Here is a 14,333-nt window from a genome sequence, read left to right on the forward strand (position 1 = left end):
GTGCTGAGGTGGCCTCGTCCCCAGGCCAGGGTGGCCCTGGCAGCCACTGAGGAAGTCCAGTGAGACCGGATCCCCCAAAAGTGCTGTCCCCAGCCCCATTTGGAGGCTTGATGGGGCTTCTCTGTCCTGCTGTCCGTCACCGAAGCTCTGGACTGTGTCCCTACGTCCACCCTCGCCCGGTCCTCTGCTTTTGTCCCTCCCACGCTCCTAACCAGTCCACCTCGCTCGGCTCTCCCAACACCCCACTGAGCCCCTGCCCCCTCCAAGCCTTGGCACACAGAGTAGAAGGTAATTATCCTGAGAAAATGAGACCGGATCCCACACGTCCTCCCCAGTTTCCCTCCAGGTGGCCAGCATGGGTCTCATGGAAAGGGCAGCATTTTCCAAACGCTCACACCCTAAGAATAGCCACAGACAGGGGATGAGTTGGTCCCGGTTCTCGGTTCTCTCTGTGCCCTACATCCTTTGATGATTTTTTGAGGTGGTGGAATTTGAAGTCTCCTCTTTGTTCTTCCTCGGCCCAGGAAGAGGAACTGGGGTGGGCCCTGGGCTGACCCTTCCAGGAAGGCCAGGGCTGGTTCCTGCGGGTGCTGACCTCGGCCCGTCCGGGACCTATTGTAGGACAGTGTCCAAGGCCGGGGCCAGTGCAGGGACGGGCCGGCTCTAACTGGGGAGTCCCGTGTGGTGTCTTATTCCTCTGCTGCCAGGACGGCCAGACCGACCCCGGGACCTGGAGCTCACAGACCTGGCGGAGAGGAGCGTGAGGCTGACCTGGATCCCAGGGGATGACAACAACAGCCCCATCACAGGTCAGCCCAGGGCCCTGCGCGCCAATCCAGAAAAGAGGGATGGACGGCAGCCTGGTTACTGGTAGCTGCTGGAGGCCTTGCCCTGGTTTCTGGTCCCGCTTCCCTCTTACCTGACGCGTGCCCTGGGCTATTCGCGGAGCACATGGAGGCCTTGGCTCCCCTTTCAGTGTCTGGGGTGGGGGGATTCTCCCTGTGCCTTTGTCTCCCCAAGGGAGAGTGTAAAGACTAGTGGGAACCACGCAGGAGAACGTCACCGAAGTCCGCTACCTCAGCTCCCAAACAGCGCTGTCTTCCTTGCCTACTCAGATTACGTTGTCCAGTTCGAAGAGGACCAGTTCCAGCCTGGGGTCTGGCATGACCATTCCAAGTTCCCGGGCAGTGTCAACTCTGCCGTCCTCCAGCTGTCCCCATATGTCAATTACCAGTTCCGGGTCATTGCCATCAACGAGGTGGGCAGCAGCCACCCCAGCCTCCCCTCCGAGCGCTACCGGACCAGTGGGGCGCGTGAGTACCCGAGGGCTGATGGCCAAGGCATTGAACCCAGCTGCCCTGAGGCCCCACTGAGTCCCCCCAGTTCCTGGCCACATGAACGTGGCGGGCCATTTAACTCCAAGGCTGGACTTCCTGAGCTTTGAGACAAGGAATGACAGCAACACTGCCTGCATCCCCGGGCAGTTGGGAGGCTTGGGTCTGGAGATCCGGTCTGGGTACCAACGCGATGTCTGACATATCGTAAGTGCCCAGTAAATGCTTACTGCAGTTATTACTAATATCCTTAATAATTCTGGATCGTCTGCTGTACAGGGAAGCACTACGGCAATGATTTGCCATAGAAATACATAGTCTGGTGTTATCTCAGATTTCTTTCCCTATCACACTTGGGTAATTTAGATTTCTGAAAATACACCCACTCATTGCGAGTGGTGCTGCTCCCCCAAAATGCTGAATGCCAGGGATAAGCCGACCTCACATTAAACTTACTTAGTGGCTAATCCAGGAAGGGGATAATCCACATTGCGTTGGCTGTTGGGACCATCCAAAGTGCAGAAAGCCTTGTGATAAATGCTGTCTAGTGAGGGATTAAAACTCAAAAGAAGTTAGCCCTGCTGGGTGGGGGTGGGGGATGTTCAGTCTCAGCTAGGAAGGCACGTCCTCCTCGGGAGAAAACCACGGAGGAAGTTCAGTTGCCTGTGGGTCGGTGTGCAGAGAGATGCTGAGGAGGGATGGCCGCAGAAGAGGCTGGTCGGCTGGGAGGGAGAGAGGCCCTGGTAATGCACATTGGACTTGAACTTTGCACCCCCCTTGGGTTCCAGCCCCTGAGTCCAATCCTGCCGACGTGAAGGGAGAAGGCACCAGGAAGAACAACATGGAGATCACGTGGACGGTAAGGGTCCCTCCCAGCCCATCTCCCGATGGGCCCGCTCTCTTGACCTTGAGCGCTGGTAGCCCTTTTGCTCCGTATATGCCTGAGGCCCCAAGGCTGCTCTCTGCACTGGACATGCAGGGCCCAGACAGGAGCGTTGTCTAAGAGCAAGATTTCAGACTGGAGACAGGAGCAGAGGTGACCGAGGAACATAGGCAGCTCGTCTGGCAAAATCAGAGAGTACCAGCAAGGAAAATGGACTTCTCTAGGAGAAGGAGGGTGTAGAAAAGATTTAGCTTAAACATCGGTGCCTAGTGTTACTGTGTCCTGGGGTCCTCCCACTGGAGATGGTTGGGGTTTGGGTGCAGGGGAGACCAGCCCCCAAGCTGCTTTGAGTGCAGGCTTTCTTTTAGTCCAGGAAGGAACGAGAGGACGTAAAATCAACTCTCCGGGCCAGGTTTGAAAAAAAAAAATCCCATCTTCATCTTGGCTCTCTGACTGTTTTCCAAACCAGAATTGGGATTTGTGGTCTCAAAATGAGTTTTTTCCAAAACCAGTTCCAAGTCTGAGAGATGCACATTCAGCCATGGAAATATTAACATTTCTGTGCTGTCGCCAGGAGTGACAGAAGCAGGGAGATACAACGTGTGAGATCATGGCTGTCCCCATCTTCTGGGGACCCAATCTCACAGCAGCCTAAGCAGCTGAGCTGAGCCCAGATCCAAAACACTGGGGCTCATCTTCAGGGCCTTGCAAGGACCGGCTCCTGGTCTACAGCTCTGGAGGGAACTGCTTCCTGGACCAGGCCCTTAGGGAACAAAGAGCAGAGTTGTACCCAACCTTAGCTGCTGGGCAGGACAACATAGTCACACATGGATTCAGTAGAACCCAAGCCAGTTCTGTAATTTTGAGTTCATTGGCAGCCGGCATGCTGTGGCTAAACCAAAACTCATCCTTCTCCGACGTCAAAGAACATTCTGTCATTTTCTTGTTTTGTTCTGCTTACCGATCGGTCACGGGAGAGTCCTGTTGAACATAAATCTTTGGCTTCCTATGCACTTGCAAACGTGGGTGGCTCTGGGACTCAGAGAGACTAGGTCTCGGGTGAAAACTGTCACAGAAAATCTACGTGCCGCTGAATTCGTAAGACTTTGGGCTTTGGAGGACTCAGTGTGAGGATGGCCTGCTCTCCCAGTGCCGCAAGGGGGCGGTGCTGGGCAGATTGGGGCAGGGTGCAGGCTGTGGGTAGGTCTGGGCTCCACCCCTGCCCTCAATCTCTCCCTGCTCAGCCCATGAACGCCACCTCCGCCTTTGGCCCCAACCTGCGCTACATCGTCAAGTGGCGGCGGAGAGAAACTCGAGAGTCGTGGAACAATGTCACAGTCTGGGGTTCCCGCTACGTGGTGGGGCAGACCCCCGTCTACGTGCCCTATGAGATCCGAGTCCAGGCCGAAAATGACTTTGGAAAGGGCCCTGAGCCAGACACTGTCATCGGTTACTCCGGGGAAGATTGTGAGTACCCTCCCCCATCCCCCAGCCAGGATCCTCCCAGCCAGGCTGCGCACAGCCAGCCTTGCAGCCCAGGAACCTCGGGGTGGGTCATGGGACTGCCAAGAACATCCTGAGAGGAATGCTGGTTCCCAGGAAAGAGAAATTCCCTATGGTGACCTCAGGCAGACAGGCCCCTGATAATGTCGGGAGCCGAAATGTTATCACCACCGGAAAGGTAATTAGAATTACTGAACATCATCAGCTAGTCCAATACTCCCATTTCATGGATGTGAACACTGAGGCCCTGCAAGGGAAAACCATTGTCAGTATTACCCAATAGCAAATGTCAGGCTTGAAAACAGAAGCCAGGCCTTCTAGTCTACCTGAATGTCAACCCTTACTAGTGCCAAGACTCCAGGACTCTCCCTCCCAAAGAGCCACAATCAGACTCCTCCAAAGGAAGCAGGGCCACAGGCCAGACTCCTCCCTGGCTCCCCAGGGGAAACCTCGAGAAATAGAGGTCTCCAGAGCCCCAGACTGGAATAACCCAGACCAGCTACCTGCTGGCATCCCAGTGCTGCTCTTAACCCTTGGAACTGAGCATGCAAAGAGTTCTTTGGAGGCTAGCCTTGGTAAATCAACAAGATTCCGGGCATGTATGTAGAAGTACATCCCTGGCTTTGAAGATGGCAGTGGCCTTCCTGTATCCCACACAGTAATTCAGTAGGCTGCTGAGCAGAGCAGGAGGGCCAGGGGGGCCCCTCCCGATCAGGGTGATCCGAGAAAAGATCACGTAGGTAGGTGGAGAGGAGGACAGAAGGAAGGGAGGAGAGAGTCTTGGGGACCCCACTGCTGGGGTCAAGAGTAGGGCCCATGTGCCTGACAGCCAGGTGGGAAGAAGTGAGGCAGGGGGCCCATGCACCACTTCCCTGGAGGTGATTATGGACTGGACCCATTTGGGGATAAGTGGATAGTATCAGCAGACTCTGTCCACCCTGCTCCTTGTCTCGTGGTGGCAGACACGTCCAGACAGGAGACTGGCAGGAACTACTGGCTGGTGAGTATGGAACGAGTAGTGCTAGTCGTGGACTTCGTGGCCCCGCCCACAGTTCCCACGGCCCCCTCCGCCTGTGCTCTGCTACCAGAGGGGCGGGGCAGAGCTGTACTGCAGCAGAGTGTGATGAACAGGGGGAGTGCGGGTCTCCCTCTTCAGAGGGTCAAGCATCAGAATCCCCTCCTGAACGAGGTTAGGGCTACTTCAGCCTGGCTGACATTTCCTGCAGGGTCCTAGTGGGAAATGAGTGTCACTCAGAGGGGACTATCTCTAATGTGAGGATGCGGTTCGAGGGAAAACAGCAGGGTATCAGGAGCCACCCAGAGGACTAGCAACAGCAGGCCCAGTATAACACTCTGAGCCTTGAAGGGGCAGCGGATGGGGGAGTCCCCACGAGCAAGAGGTAGAACCTTGGGTAGAAAAGTGTAGCAGCCCTGCAGCCCACAGAGAGGTGGCCAGAGGACCTGGTACCTTCCTCTCCTCCTGCCCTGGGGTCTCCCATTGGCCTTGCCTATTAAGCAAACCCCTCCAGGGGCCTGTGAACAGGGGGAGGAGGGCAGCTGTCACAGTCCGGAGAGGGCAGCCTGCCGGGACACAGAGCAGATGGGAAGGGTAGTGCATGGGATGGGCGAGCAAACGGAGGCTGCTCAGCTGGGAGGCTAGCAGATAATCTCCCTCTAAACGTGGGGCGCATCTCTCCCAGCCTTGGCCTGGCCTTCCCCCACTCCCCAAGGGCAATCTCCTGGAACAGTCCTGGCCTCATGGAGTACCCCGTGACTAGAGTGGGGTGGAGGCACCGGCCAGCCGAGAACAAGTCCGAGGGGCCTCTTGAGTCCAGGGGCCAGCCCCGCTTGCTTAACTGGCTCTCTGTCCCAACGCATTGCAGATCCCAGGGCTGCACCCACTGACGTTAAAATCCGAGTCCTGAACAGCACGGCCATCAGCCTTCAGTGGAACCGCGTCTACCCCGACACGGTGCAGGGCCAACTCAGGGAGTACCGAGTGAGGAAACAGCTCCCAGCCCGGCCTAACTACCCGGCTTGCTAACCAGGGCAAGGGGCCAGCAGACGCGGGCCACAGGCTGCTCGGAAGGGGTTCTAGGGCTCGCTGTGGGATCCAGAGTTGATTCAAGATGATGTCCTGTTCAAAATAGCCCCAGAGAATGATGATGCGGGTATCCCCAGGTGTGTCCTGCGACAGCAGGGCTGAGACACTGCTCAGCGGACAGCCACACAGAGGGCGCCGGGCTCGGGTGGACGCCGCGCGTGGCCCGTTGCGCTCCTCCACCAGCGAGCGCACACACCTGTGTCTTAGGAGAAGCGTTGAGGCCCCACTGAGCCGCACCGCTCCCCTCTCCTCGCGTTCCCCGCCAGGCTGCTTGCCTCACCGGGTCCGGTTTCATGACACCCAGGCAGAGCCTCCAAAAGGTGTAAACACCTTCCCCGTGTCGCAACCAACTCCGGATTACCGGGCCTGTGGGTTACCGAGGCCCTTGGCTGCGCCGGGTCTCCCTGCCTGCGGGCAGTTTCTGCTCACGTGTCTCTCCTCTTGGAAGAGGAGAGGGGAGAGTAGAGAGAAAACCAGGCTCTGCCAGGCTCTCCCTTACACGGAGCTTTATTCAAAACGTGTCTGGGAGGTGATGGCAGCTGTAAGCGTGGGTTAGTGCAGGTTCTGTGACTGGAACGTCACTGAGAGTTGGCTGATGGACAGTCGGAGGCAGAATGGCGGGGATCCGTCTCTCTGGGGCCATGGATTCGGTAGGCAGGGGAAGGCAAGCAAGAAAATATGTGCACTTGAATGAGCTCCTCCCCAGCACTCGTACCCTTAACCGACTTGCCCAGAGAGTTTTCTGGCTAAAGCTCCTACTGGGTCCCCTTCTAAAGTGTGGGCTTCCGCCTTCCTTAGCCATTTGGAGGCCCAGGTGACGCTGGTGTGACAGCCTGACCTGCGCCACCTTCCCTACCGCTAACTGTACCTCGTGTCCCAAACTCTCTCATCTACCCATAACCCTGCCGCCTTCCGAAGGCCACCCCATCCTCGCTCTCGCCACCAGGCAGCCTGCTGTCCACGGACCTGGACATGCATCTAGCTCATTCTAAAGGGCTCCAAACAATTTTAAAAGAAAGCGTTTGACTTCAAAGGATTAAATCAGCTCTCCTATTCAGACTTCCGGGAGTAACCTGTCCTTTTCAACTCCTGCCTGATGCCGAGCTAAACCATACTAATCCAACTCCAGGCGATGTGGCCTTTGAGCCCAGAAGAGAGCTTTCCATGCCCGGACCCTTGGCCCGTGTTTGTGGTTCCGGCATGGACTCCTTGAGCAACTCGTTCCCTGGCTTGGAAATCAGGGGCCTTTCTACCAGAAACTTTGGCCAACTTGCCTATTTTCCAGAGAGCCCATGTGGCTCAGGAAGTGATTGAGCCCCAAACCCCTGTTTCCTGTTTGACAGCAGTTCGTACTTGCTAGGGGTCGAGGACTGGGGCCTCTCGGGCCGCTCCCCCAGCCCTAGGTGGGGCTGCTCAGGGCACTCGGGACTCGGAGCCTGTGACAAGCAAAGGGAAGACCAGTCACTCCCAGAGCCACTAACAACTAACCCAGCTCTGCCTGACCATCCCCTCACCGGCCCGCCTCTGTCCCGAAGGCCTACTACTGGAGGGAGAGCAGCTTGCTGAAGAACCTGTGGGTGTCTCAGAAGAGGCAGCAAGCCAGCTTCCCTGGTGACCGCCCCCGTGGCGTGGTGTCCCGCCTCTTCCCCTACAGTAACTACAAGCTGGAGATGGTCGTGGTCAATGGGAGAGGCGATGGGCCTCGCAGTGAGACCAAGGAGTTCACCACCCCGGAAGGAGGTAGGTCTGGCCTGCAGCTCTTCGGGGTGGGGGCAGGACAAGGGCCTGGGCCGGACAGCACAAGGTGACCTCTGCATGAGCGCAAGGCGCCGGCATCCTGCGAGCCGTTCCCGAAGTGCTCCATCCCCGGGCTGGCCTGCCTGACAAGACGCTGTGTCTCAAGAGAAGACCTGTGCCGCCTGCTGACAGAATTGCAGACGGGCCAGCAGACGGACCCCCACAGCCAAGGGCGCTACGGGAACCCGGGCCACCCCCACCTTTGGAGGCCGAAGCACCGTCACTCTGACCACCAGAAGCACCGGCTTATTCCCCAGCATCCCAGACCTTCAGAGTTCTCTCAGCACTGTGCTCCGGAAGCTTCTGTCGGGACAGCTGGCCCATGTGTGCGGTGGCCCCGCAGGGGGCGCCCTGCCTGCTGCTGGTTCCAGGTCCCCCTGGGCCTGGGAGGCAGACACCTGTGAAGTTCACCATGTCCTGCTGCACCAGCTCAGCGTTTGCTATGCCCTCTTCTGTTTCTCCTCCCTCCTTCTTAACCGCCTTCCCCCCCATTTTACCTTTCTTCCTCCTCCTTTGTTCTTTATTCCTACCTTTCCAGCCCCCTCATTTTGCGTTTCATCACCAGCCTCTCCCCGTCGCTCCTGCTCCTGGTGCCCTGTCCATGAGGCCCACCTTGGGCTGCTTTCTCCTGACCCCTGAACCCTGCATTCTCAGCTCGGAGGCCTGGGCCTGCTGCTGGGCCCCAGGGTGAGGAACCTTGTCTGAGACTGGGAACCGCAGCTTCTGTGCCCACAGCTCTGGTTGGCTCCTCCTGGCTCGAAGGCATCTTTGCAGGGACAGAGCCTAACGTGTGCTGAATCCACAGTAGCTGCTAAAGGAAAACCTGACTGACTTCTTCCGCATTTAAACAGAGTCTGAGCCATGCTTGTCCTAAATGGGGAGGAGATACAGGGGTAGGGAGCAGCATCCTGGATGGGGCGAAGGGCTCTCGTCCCCCCTCTGGTTCCCGTGGGTTCTGGCTTAGCAGCTGTCCCACATGGGGGTTGCCCCAGGTCAATGCCTTCATACTTGTGCTCTGTTTTTTTGTGTTTCCTCATCCTGCCTCTGCCCTCCCCTTCTTTTCCCCTGCCCTCTCCTCCTTCCCCAAGTACCCAGTGCCCCCAGGCGTTTCCGAGTCCGGCAGCCCAACCTGGAGACAATCAACCTGGAGTGGGATCACCCGGAACACCCCAATGGCATCCTGATCGGATACACGCTCAAATACCTGGCCTGTACGTTCCACGCTTCCTTCTCTTAATCTGGGATTTACAAGCCCCGTCCTCACCATTTCACTGAGTCGAAGTAGAAAAGCTTGAGGTAGCTCAGAGTGCCCTGCAGAGGGCTGGAGGTGCCGGGGAGAAAGTTCCCCTAGAGGATTAGGGGAAGCAGAGACACCCCCCCCACCCCCCTCCTCCCCATCACCTCCCCCCACTCCCCCGCCAGCACAGCTCCTCCTGCCAGGAGCTTCCAGTCTAATGAGGGATTCAGCCCTACCCTTTGGGGATCTTAGAGTTTCCAACACCTACAAGTGAGTCTAGGAAAGACCGTATTTGTGCCTCATCGGACAGGATACATTACACACAGGGGAATCCACACAGCACTCGGGGAAGCTAAACCAGGTACCGTTTATGTCAGGAGCCCAGGTAGGGAAGACCTCACTGAAAGAGCTTAGTGTCCCCCTGTCCGGACAGCAGTGTCCTTGCCTTTGAGAAGCTTCCACAGTGGCCGATGTTGTACCTCATTGGGAAGCTCAAAGGGCCAGGTGTTGTGCTGTGGACGATTTTAATAGCCAGCTGCATGCTTGTGTGCTGTTCTGAATGATCTCTGGCCTGACCATCCCCCTTTGAGGTATACTGAATAAGCCTTCTACAAAGGAGGCATTAATGATCAAAAGCTCTAGTGATTCTGCCCTAGTTGTGTTTGAAAGGAAGAAAGGACCTCAAAAGTTTTGTCCTTATTGAAAAGGCCTGGGGATTATAAACTAAATCTTTCAGAACCCGCTGCATAACTTTACAGTGAGCTGGAGATAATGAGATCAGTGAAAAAGCCTGAGCCCTGGGGTGTCCTTGAAGAGCCGGAAAGTTTTGCCCCGGTCTCTGCCCTTGAACCCCAATCTCCCAACCCCCGGGTCATTAAGGTCCTGGGGCGAGCTCCCCTTGTTCTCTTTGCAGCAGGGTCGGGAAGGCTTTCTCCTTCCAGCTGCAGATGATATAACCTATCACGGTCACTGCTGCTCAAGTTCAATTTCACTTACCTATCTCTCCCCAGTTAATGGAACCAAATTAGGAAAGCAGATAGTGGAAAACTTCTCTCCCAATCAGACCAAGTTCACGATGCAAAGAGCAGACCCCGTGTCGCGCTACCGCTTTACCCTCAGTGCCAGGACGCAGGTGGGCTCTGGGGAAGCCGTCACCGAGGAGTCACCAGCACCCCCGAATGAAGGTAGGTGCATTGCAGCAGCCTCGGGGGTGGAAGGTCCCGGCTAATTCCGATGCCTAGAGAAACACCCTCACCTGGCCTTCTGGCCGCCAGCCTTCTGGGCTGGAGTGAAAATAAGGCTGCAGGTTCTCCAGCCCCCGCACGGGATACCAGAGAACCCATCCCCTATGCTGAGAGGTAGGTGTATCTGGAAAACTCAGATCTTCTTAGACAATGGCACTCAGACCTGACCCGCACTTTGCCTTGACTTGCTCAGCTACTTAACATCTGTCACCTGTCCTCCTTGGGGGGATGGGGGACAGGAAAGAGAGCCTGGGTCCATAGTAGAGACAACATGAGGGAAAGCATGTGGGAAGTAAAGGTGCTAATGAACTTCAGAGAGCTGCGGCAGTGTTCGCCCATGGTGGGGGAGGGGGACTGCAGTGCTACTAAGGATGCAGGGGGACGGCTCGGCTCTGGGATACCTCTTCGGTGGGCACACGGAGCCAAGGAGAGAGGGAAGCAGCCTCGATCGACGCTACTCGCCAGGAGCGTGAGCACAGCAGGTGTCAGCCCTGCTCAGAGCCTGAGCTGGGTGGGGTGTCAGGCCGTGCGCAGGGAGGGCGTTGGGAAATAGCCCCTGGCCAAGCCAGCTTTCCTGAGAGCAGCTTTTGGCTCAGCTCTTGGCTCCTGGCGTCTTCCTAGCCCCGGAGCATCCCCACTGGGCTGCGCCTGCCTGAGAAGGCCACTAGAGGGGACTCCAGGCCCACTCGTAACCGTGCTGGCACCTGGAACATCCAGGATGCCAGGCTGTAGGAGGAGACCTCGTTTTCCAGAGGTGCAGTGGTGTGTTCAACAGCCGTTTCCTGAGCATCTGCCACGTGAGGTCTGAACACGGTGCCAAAAACAAGGGACATGGTCCAGGAGGGGAGAGCCACAAGAATATCTCCTTGCTGTCCCACGTGAGGAATGTTAAGTTGAGCTGAGGCAGGTGCAGTGGCCATGCAAAGGCTGGGCAGAGGAGAGGTCCATTTTGCAAGGGAAGAGGCGGTGTGAATGGGGATTCTAGAAGTAGACAACAGGTTACTCTGTGCAGTGCTTGTCCCAGAAGCTGAGGTCCGACGGCCTGACCCTGGCCCACATTGGACCTCCCAAGCACCTCTTCCCCACCCCAGCAGAGCCTCAGGGCTTCTTCCTCTGGGCCTACCAGGCCTGCTGCAGGGACTCCCAGCTCAGCTTCACAGCCACCCTGCATCCCTCCCCAGCCCTGCCCATCGTCCCCCTCCCCCTGGGCCAACAGGCCAGGCTAAGCAGGCGGGAGCGGGGACGGGCAGGACCTGGAGAAAGGCTGACAGTCCTTCTCTGGTCTTATAAACCGGGCATGAGCCAGACAATAAACTCCCCTCCTAGTGTGCTCATCAACCGCCCCTGGGCACTAGGGCAGTTTATTAGGGCTGGGGGACTTTGGGTAAGTAGCTAATAATACAGCACTTAGCAAAAGCCTGGCCAGAAAGGGGATAACGCGCTTTCCTGATTCCTTAATTCTATAAGGAGAGACATAAAGAGAGCCTCTTGTCCTTCCCCATTCCTGGCCCAAAACAGAACATCAGATCAACAAATACGCCATTGTCAAGCCCTAGTGACCACCACAGGGTACATTCTGGGGCCCCAGGGGACGAGAGGACAAAGGGAGACTTTCTTCTCCATTTAGGGGTTTGCAATAAATTCAGGAATTCCTTTTTAGGACTCCCCATCCACAGTTGGGTTTCTTCTTTCATAAAGTTCTGCTGGTGGGAAAGAACAGGGGGCAGAAGACCCTCTGAGCGGGGGCCTCAGGGCTGCCATCTGTGAGAGCTCCTGGGCCTTCCAAGGCCAAGGTGGTGTGGGGGAGGGTTCACAAAACAGGGTCACCCCTCCTCCATCTGTCCCAATGCTACTCACCATCTTCCCCCAAAGATACGGGAACCATCCTTTTGACTGGGTTTGACGTCCTCTTTATGCCCACAATTCTTGGCATCCCGGAAGGTCACCCAACCTTCCTCATAGAGACCAGCCTGGCCAGGGAAGACACACCCTTGGGGAAAGACCTGGAAACAAAGCACTTGAGATTCACCGTCCCTACGACCACCCCTTAGTGGGTAGTTCCTGAGTGGAGGTAGAATCAGAGTGTATTAGAGAGGTCTCCAAGATCCGGGTGGAAAGTTTTCTATAGGAACATACCAGACTGCCCATGAAATTGACCATGAACCCTGGACACCAGTTGGCATCCTCAGGGCAGTAGCCAGCCCCTGGTCACACTGTCTGGGTCAGGTTTGAGCCAGACGCTTCTCTGCTCGCTTGTCCTGTGGTTTCACCTGTGCTCTGTTTTGTCTTCCCTCTCTCATCCTTTCTCCCTCTCTCTGGCCATCTTGGGCGCTGTGTTCTGAAGCCACTCCAACCGCAGGTACCGTACCAGCAGCAGAGGTAATGGGCATGGCATGGGACAGTGCAGGCGGAGCCCGCCCAGCTAGGGTGGAGAAGGAGGGAGCCCAGGAGGAAAGCATGTTCCAGACTGTCTCTTTCAGGGGTTGGGAAGCCAGACTGTCAAGAAGGCTATGTGTGGAGGACGGGACCAGAGGAGGTCAAAGCTTCCCCCTCTTCCTCTTCACTTACTCTTGGTTCCCCTCGGATGGCTTAGGAGGGGCTCCCCCACACACGGGCTCCAGACCTAGTCTCTGCACCTGCAGCTTTCTTGGAAGCTGCGTGATTCCTTCCCCTGACTGACATGGGCCCTGGCCTAGTTTTGACAGCTCGGGGTGCAGAGAGGGGGTCTGCCGTCCTTGGGTGGCCGGCCGTGCCCCTGAAAGGAATGCTGGCCTATGAGTGGAGGCAGCTGGCTCCTGTCTTCCGGTCCGGCTGCCATCCCCTGAAAGGGTGCCTAGGGGCGAGCGCTCTGCATGCAGCCCGCGCGCGCGGCATGGGGGCCCGGCACCAGCTCTGCCGTCTGCCGTGGGTTCTGGGCAGTGACCGGAACTGAGCTTGTCCTTGGATAGGGCCAGGTGCTCCAGGACCTGGAGTCTCCGTGGGCACCATGGGCTGGTTGTTCCCTCGCCCCTTAGAAACCCAGCTTCTCAGAGTCTCCAGCATGAAGAACAGCCGCCACTCTTGGGGTCTGGGAGCTAAAAGCACAGCAGAAGGGAGGAGCGGGTGGGCAGGTCTCGACTTAGGACGAGGCCCGCTGACCGCTGCCCTCCTGTTAAGCCTTCATGCTGGGCGTGTCACTATTGAAGGCCTATCCTCAGGCTGGGGATGCTAGGCAGGGGACCCCACGGCTCCTTCCCTGTCATCCTCTGCAGCTGAGGGCAAGGCTCACCCTGGCAAAGCAAAGGCTAGGGGCCCAGGGATCACTAGAACCTCCTGAAGCTCTAGGCAGCGGGGTGGACTGAGAAGCAGGTGAGGAACCGGAGGGTTGGCTTATGAAGACGACTACCAGATCTGGTTTCCTCCCACCCCCATTTTAGGTTGGTTCTATTTCTGTTGCACACCCTGCTTCCTTCGATTTGTGTTTGTTCTGCCAGATCTGTGGGTGGTGCGCAGCCATCATCCCTCCCTCTCCACGCCCCCAGTTCCCCATGCCCCCTCCACATCATTGCCCAGGCTGGTAGATCCCAGTGCCTCCCCACAGGGCCCAAACAGCCTCCACTAGGATATGAGAAAGACACATGTCCTGGGTGTGGGGACCATGGAGAAAGCCATCCTTGTACTCCACAGGCTGCCCTGACTTTCTGGCGCAACTTGGCCCAGGGGTTTCTTCTGGAACTCTTCTAGCAGGTGCTCAGGGTAGCCTAAGCGGGCTCAGTGAACATAGGAGGGGGAGAACACAGGACACCAAGAGAATCCACTGGAAGCTCATTGGTCAACCAGCTCCCAGCCCACCTCCCCCTTTCTGGCACCCTGGGACCCGAGGCAGGTGGGTCGGGTAGCAGGGAGTCCGCCGTGCCAGCAAGCATCTGTGCCAGCCTGCGCTGCCGCTCTCATGAGTGGCACCTGAGAGGGAGAGGTGATCATTCCGAACCCCCCACCTTCTGCTCCCCATTTAGAAAACATCTAAGCCCATTGTGGTATGCACAGTGACTGCAGGGTCTCCGACCCTCGATCACATGTGCTTCCTGGGCACCAGCTTCCCCGGGGCATGGCAGTAGAGGCACAGTGCACGTCTTTGTAAATGAGTTGTGCTCATGGCATCGGCTGTCCTCAGCTGGAAATGCTGGAGAACCTTCTACGCACACAAGTGCCAGGCCGTGGAGCGCAGGTCTGACAAACCCGACGCGGGTCC

General features: G+C 57.2%; 1 protein-coding gene across 17 annotated transcripts in view; it reads left to right on the forward strand.

Moving 5' to 3' along the window:
- Positions 1 to 14,333, forward strand: part of NFASC (neurofascin) — a 178,137-nt gene that overhangs the window by 137,270 nt on the left and 26,534 nt on the right. For 11 of the 17 annotated variants that reach the window (XM_004756402.3, XM_045081077.1, XM_045081076.1 and 8 more), the window contains 9 exons: positions 708 to 809; positions 1,116 to 1,313; positions 2,123 to 2,193; positions 3,462 to 3,684; positions 5,604 to 5,719; positions 7,360 to 7,564; positions 8,710 to 8,832; positions 9,869 to 10,042; positions 12,447 to 12,461. In XM_004756402.3, the coding sequence (XP_004756459.2) occupies positions 708 to 809; positions 1,116 to 1,313; positions 2,123 to 2,193; positions 3,462 to 3,684; positions 5,604 to 5,719; positions 7,360 to 7,564; positions 8,710 to 8,832; positions 9,869 to 10,042; positions 12,447 to 12,461 (1,227 nt within the window). The remainder of the gene's footprint in view (positions 1 to 707; positions 810 to 1,115; positions 1,314 to 2,122; positions 2,194 to 3,461; positions 3,685 to 5,603; positions 5,720 to 7,359; positions 7,565 to 8,709; positions 8,833 to 9,868; positions 10,043 to 12,446; positions 12,462 to 14,333) is intronic. The other 6 variants (XM_045081085.1, XM_045081089.1, XM_045081082.1 and 3 more) reach the window with 3 other exon arrangements.

The sequence above is a fragment of the Mustela putorius genome, unplaced genomic scaffold, assembly GCF_011764305.1.
Source record: "Mustela putorius furo isolate JIRA1106 unplaced genomic scaffold, ASM1176430v1.1 tig00000508_pilon_pilon_pilon, whole genome shotgun sequence".
Classification (NCBI taxonomy): Eukaryota; Metazoa; Chordata; class Mammalia; order Carnivora; family Mustelidae; genus Mustela; species Mustela putorius.